The following is a 6,748-nucleotide window of genomic DNA, read 5'->3' as shown; positions in this document are numbered from 1 at the left end:
ATGAACTCTGACAGAACGTGATGGGCCCCTCAGAGTCCCTACCTGATCCAGGTGTCATGCATTTTTTACGATAAATTTCAGAAAGTAAAGGCTGACCTTTAAGGAGTTGTAACATGTTTTTGTCTATAATTTTTTAAGCAATTTCCAGCCCATAGTCTGTAAATATTACAGCATTGAATAAAACATTGGAACTTGTGAAAATTCTCCTAAAAGGAATTACAGAAAATGAAAAGTGGTCACCTTAAAATTGAATGATTGACTATTATGCAGCTCCATATTTTTTTTTTTTACCAATATCTAAATCTAATAAGAATAAACAAGTAGCGTTTACTGTCATATTCATTCATAAATGATAAATGTTCTGGTGGAATGTCCTATTCTTCCAGAAAAGTTCCAGTGACAAACAACTAGTTCTAAGTATATCAAAAGGTAATATATGTTATATATGTTAGTAACTGTGTGTGCAGCTTAAAACAGATGCAGGTTGTATTACTATTGCTGAAATATGATGGATGTGAGGTTTATGCATTGAATAATTATTATTTGATACAAAATGAATACTCTTGCTGAACTTACCTTTGATAAATTCTGCCTGTTCGTATTCCTCTGCCATTTGACCAGTGAGTTTGAAGTGTTGCTTTCAGTGGAGTCTGACCAAGCCTCTGTTTCACTGTAAAATAAAACGGATTATTTCTGGGTCTGATTTAGCTGATATGACACCACTTGTAATGTGTCCAAAAGCCTGGGCGTCCACAGGGGAGGAGCATGATCCGTTATCCCACTGCGTTATCTCTGTCTGGATCCAGTACTGACACTACTGACTGTAGCAACTCCTGAAGTTGGTTTTAGTTTGGTTCCTTCTGTTCAGCTCAAATGAAGAAAGTCAGAACTTCAGGATTCTGTCTTCTCTCCAGTTTCCTACAGCTGAAAGGCTTTCCAGAACGTTCCATCAAGCTGTCCACACACTGAGGAAACGCTAATCTCTCTGCTGATCTGCACTGCTAGGACACACACACTCACACATCACACACACATTCACACACACTGACATGCAAGTTCCCAGAGCCCAGCAGGGCTGGGTAGATGAACAGTTTAAGCATGCTTTTGCAGTAATCCCTTTTCCTTTATGTAATAGCTGATATTAATTCTTTCATAACATTGTTTCTACATTTGTGCATCACTAAGCAACCTCTGATAACTTCCAGTCTCAGACTGGTTCAGCTGGCCTGGGGCGTTTTTCTTCTGTCACCTGAGGGTGCCAACAGTCTGAGCTCCATAGCTGTGAGCTTCACATGGGGCTAGCTCAGTCACAAGTGTTCATGGTGATTACAGAGTATTTTTTTTCTAGGTTATCCAACTAAACATTTCAAAATCCAGCGTTTGCTTAGGCTGTCAAAACAATTTGAGATGTATGTAAGCCTGTTGCAATAAGAAATAAATCAAAAATCCACATTATAAATTAAAATGAGTTCAATACTCATAAAAGTCCTAGCTGAGAGTTTGGATGTTTTACCTGTCTTATGTCTAGTCTAAAATTTTGTTTGCAGAGACTTCATAATCCATTATGTTTATGGTTTTGGTGGTGTTTATCAGCTCGCTAATGAGGCAATGAAGCCTTCAAACTGCTTCATCACGTAGAAACCAAACACCATGAGCATAAGCAACAACTCGGGTGTCATTGCCTCCATCACTCCTAGATGGGACCGTCTCGTTGCAGAGAAACAAGCTCAGGGCTCCGTTAGTCATCATCGTGAGTTAAAATTTTCACGATCTGTATCTTATTTTGAAGGGATATGTAAACATTACCATAGCGACCAGAGTCAGAGCGTTTGGGCAGTGAGCTTGTGAGTCTTAAGTCTGGTTTAGACGGCAAGATTTAAGAACTGTCGGCCGATTCTCCAAACCTTTGTGACCACAGAGCTGATAAAAGTACAAGAGGTTCGATCGGTTCATGTTCAGCCACACGGCAGGAGCAACAAACCACACGAACCGATTCCAGTCACGAACATCCCGATTCCAGAGGATAATCCAGAAAAATCTCCAATAATTTTACTGCACACCCCCTTGACCGGTCCGTGGTAGTAAAAATGTTGAGGACCACTTCTAGTTCACAGCAGCACGTCACACACGGGGAGCAACGAACAGTAAAATACTTTTTCCACGACAGCAGACAGCAACAAGAATTGAACAGTTTCAACTTTCTTGTGTTGGGTCTTTAGCCAACGTTGTGCACATCTAGTTTACTAGCCCGCAATTTCATGTGCACGAATTACACCGGTCTTCGCTGACTGGATGACAACAATTGAGTGTCGCCTCACCACAGGAAATAAATGTAGAGGACCATTTTTAAGCCAGCATAGTTGCTTTGAGGTAACAAAACATTTTTTGAGAATGTGCATGTTTGATATGGGCTTCATGGGCAGTTGCCTTTGGTGGTATCATAAAAGGGTGGGGCAGGGCTGTGCAGAGACCACCAAAGAGGCAGGTGCTCAAAAAAAAAAAAAAGGGCACATCTTACCGCATTCTAGGACAGAAAAAAAAAAAATAAATAAATAAAAAATTTAGTACATGCTATGTGTCAGAGGGATTAGGAAATACTAATAACAACAACAACAACAACAACAAAAAACCCAAAAGGGCACTTGAGGGCAAGGAGCAAAAGGGGCAGGTGCTCAAAGCACCTCTATACCCCCCCCTGCTTGTGCCTGGGGTGGGGCATCCAAGAACTAGAAAATTAAATAGATCTAATAAAATAGATCTTATCTATCAGTTGACTCTTGAACAAGTTTGGTACCATTTGTATTCATGTGTAGTGGAGTAAATTTCTCTTAGTTGCCGTTGAGTATGGGAGACTACAAGTGAAAGATAATTGCTTGGATTTTACATTGCTGGCACAGCAAGAGAAGCTTGCACAAAGTTAGGCATAGTGATTAATTGTGATTAATCAGCCAATGCCAGATTCTGCTATGGGCGACGTGGGCAACCGCCCAGGGTGGCATCTTGTGGGGGGTTACTGTCCCAGATACTCCAATTGTCTGTGTCTCACTGTAACTTCCATCCTTCTTTCCATAGACTAATGGATGGAAGACATAGTGAGATATTTCCATCTCACTGTATCCTTAGGTCTACAGATGGAGGCACAGAAGGTACACAAGGTGTCTCTGTCTGCAAACATAGTATATGGATAGAGACAGAGGAATGTATCTGTGTATGGAATTGGACTATTTCAGTAATGCTTTTACAAAACATATTTGGTAGTTCACAGGCATTTAATCTAAAAATGTAATATGTACTTAAATAAACAAAAAGGGTGTTTAGAAAAGTCTCCCATCTGTTTCTAGGTGATTCATAGGCCTCAATCCAGAAAGAAGAACAAAAGCTGCAAACGGAAAAATGACATGAAAACCAACAGGACAACTTATGCAAAACACTTGGACAGCAGTGAACCTGTGTGTCTCCATTCTCCTCCTTCATGGATTTCTAGCGGAACTTTTAATATGGTAAAATTACACATTTACACATAATCACTTCTCTTACTCCATCTCTCTCCCTGTCTGTCTTTTTCTCTGCCTGTCTCTCTGTATCTGTCCTGTCCACTTCTAACAGACAGACAGGAGGACAGCTACAATGAAGGAAGGTCATAGAGAGTGCCTGTCCACTAAATCTTTCCTTTTCATCTTGTCTGTCTTTAACTGACATAAATGCAGTTTAATGTGCTGTTTATATCGTGTATTAAAACATGTTTTTCTTTCTTTATTTTCTAGCAACCCGTTGATGATTTCTGGAGAAGTTCAGGACTGAGTCCAACTCAGAACTCATCCATGTTGGTTTTGCTTGGTTGTTCATTAAGTCTTAAACTTGCCCAAATGTTTAAGATGTGCTGTTGGGGTTCAAATAAAGTAACTTCAATATTTGACACTGCTGGATCCCTTCCTTCCTGTAATTTTTACGGTAAAGAAATTACAGTAATTTTACAGTAACCTTTCCGTAATTTTTTTTTAACAATAACCTTACTGTAATTCTGTTACAGTTTTACTGTGATTTTATTGTAGGGTTACTATAATTTTCTTACAATTTTTCCTTCCCTTCAAAGGAAGAAAACGACAAACATTTAGAAGTTTGACCGCAAGTTTTACATGAAAAGCTGCTAAAACATTGTTTTATGACTTTGACATGCAGTTTGCTTGGAAACTTTTACGTTTGGCCACTTTTGTTTTAATAAAGATTATTTAATTAATTGTATTTAATGTAATATAACCAATTAGGGTAAATGTATCAGTTATGTTTTTAGATCAGAGTATTTTTCACTTTGGTTGCAATACTTTGACTCTATGTAACAATCAAAAGTTGCTGCTGCAAAATACTATATTATGTTTTTCTTCAGTTTGTCAGATTTAAATTGACAATAAAATAAAACAATTTTAAAATATATATGTGTATTTTTTCAATTAGAAAAATAAAACACTTTTGAGAGTTTAGTAAATTAAGTTGCAATTTCACATCTAAACTTTTAAAAGCTAGCAAAGTATGCAGTTTTATGAACTACTGTAAAATGACAACTCGTTGTAATTCTACTACAGGACTATTGTAATTTTATTATGATAAAAATGTGATGAAATCACAGTAACCATGTTATATAATCACTGTGCTATTTTAAAGAAATTACAGTATCAAATTACAGTAAGATAGTAATAAAAATTACAGTAAAACTGCAATAAAATTACAGTGGAATTATAATAAAATTACAATAACCCTACAATAAAATCACAGTAAAACTGTAACAGAATTACAGTAAGGTTATTGTTAAAAAAATTACAGCAAGGTTATTGTAAAGTTACTGTAATTAATTTACTGTAAAAAATTACAGTAACTGACTGGCAACCCTGCTGCCAGTCAGTTACTGTAATTTTTACAGTAACTTTTTTAACAGTGTAATTTACACAAACTCTTAGATAGAGGTCAGAAATATGAATTATGACCATCCTAACCCTGAAAAAAGAGATTAAAAAAAGAAAAAAAGAGACAGAAATTCATAATAAAATGCACAAAATAAATCCAAGACTGATAATGACACTGAGTGTTTGTGAGCTTCTGACCAGCACTGTATTTAATGCTAAAGTCTAACACTCGTAGTCAGACATAGATGTTCCTCCATGGGACACAGCCCTATTTCTGGTCTTAGCTGCTCCAGTTAGCCAATTAGACATAAGATTATACCCAGGAAGGGAGGGAATGAGCTGAGGACACCAGAGGACACCTGTCCAAGAGTGGAAAGTGGAAAGTGAGAATAAGCCAATCTTTATTGAGCCCAACAATAGGGCACATGGTCTCTTAGCTCTGCCACACTGCTGCTTGTCTCACCAATGAAAACTGTTTTCAGTGTTTCATTCCACACACAGAGGAGTATTGGGACAATGCTATCATCAGCAGGAAACCGAAGTCTTCATGGAAAAGACTGCCCTCTAGTGTCCATTTAGATGATGAAGTGGGTTTTGACTTGACTCACTGTCTGGTGCTTTAAACCAGTGGTCCCCAACCCCCGGGCTGCGGACCGGCACCGGTCCGTGGACCAATCAGTACCGGGCCGCGGAAGAAATAATAAAATATTTCTGTTTTATGTATTATTTGAGTCTGGAGGATCTTTTATTTTGAAAATCCTTTAACTGGATTCTCTTGGTTATGTCTTGCACGCCAACACTGAGCCCACAAGCAGCAAAATGAGTAAGAAACAGAACAGGTGTTTTTGGAAAGTTTCTTTGTAAAGGGGAAAAGGCCCAGAGAAGAGACAGGAGGATGGATTTATCCCGGACCGGTAGGTGAGTCAAACATTACAAGCCGCTCTGCGTAACATGTGGCGACCGGCTGCTAATGAGGCAATGAAGCTTCAAACTGCTTCGCCACTAGAGACCCAGCAGGCTGTGGATATAAGCAACACTTCGGGTGTCATTGTCTCCCATCACTCCCTGATGGGACCGTCTCGTTGCAGAGAAACAAGCTCAGGGCTCCCGCTAGTCGTTATTGTGAGTTAAAATTTTCACGAAAGTAAAATATAAATTTTTGTTGTGCATCTGTATCTTATTTTAAACGGATATGGAAATGTTAGGGCAGTAGAGAGGAGTCTTAAGTCTGGTTCACATGACACCATTTAAGAATTGTCGGCTGATTTTCCAAACCTCTGTGACCACACACGACACGAGCCAATAAAAGTACAACAGGTTCGATCAGTTCCTGTTCAGCCACACAGATAGGAGCAACACACCACACAAACTGATACCTGTCACAAACATCTCAGTTCCAGAAGAAAATCTAGTAAAACCTCCAACATAGCATACATGAATTTAGAATAACCAAACACAAATGACAATGTAGAAGCAGTAGTGATAGTTTGTGGACTCGTTTTAGGCGATAAAATACCAAGCAAAAATAAAAGTCTTTGGAGAAAAGACAGCGGGAGCCGAACACCCCGCTCTGTTTGCTGCACTATGATTTGGAGGTGAGTTATGTTTTTTTGTAGTTAACATTTTTAACTGAATAAACATAACCACATATAATAAACATATATAATAATGACCTTTAATAATAAATATTTCCATATTATATAAGCATATTTTACAATTATTAGTCTCAAAATCTAACATGATTGCATATAATTATAAAAAGGTGAAGTGAAATATGAAGTATGATTTATTTTGAAGAATGCTTAACAGGATCTAGTTTTTTCTTTTGTCACTATTGATTTTGGTTGCTA

At 38.0% G+C, this 6,748-nt stretch overlaps 1 protein-coding gene across 1 annotated transcript in view; it reads right to left on the bottom strand.

Annotated features, from left to right (window-relative positions):
• The window catches only part of LOC103156344 (dual specificity protein phosphatase CDC14A-like), a 13,356-nt gene extending 12,196 nt beyond the window's left edge, over positions 1-1,160 (bottom strand). The window contains exon 1 of the mRNA XM_007578344.2: positions 577-1,160. Coding sequence (XP_007578406.1) covers positions 577-613 — 37 coding nt within the window. The 5' untranslated portion in view covers positions 614-1,160. The remainder of the gene's footprint in view (positions 1-576) is intronic.
• Between the last annotated feature and the right edge of the window lie 5,588 nt (positions 1,161-6,748).

This window comes from Poecilia formosa, unplaced genomic scaffold (genome assembly GCF_000485575.1).
Source record: "Poecilia formosa unplaced genomic scaffold, Poecilia_formosa-5.1.2 Scaffold475, whole genome shotgun sequence".
Taxonomy (NCBI): Eukaryota; Metazoa; Chordata; class Actinopteri; order Cyprinodontiformes; family Poeciliidae; genus Poecilia; species Poecilia formosa.
Note: the sequence above shows the minus strand (reverse complement) of the source record. Positions and strands in the feature narration are given on the sequence as shown.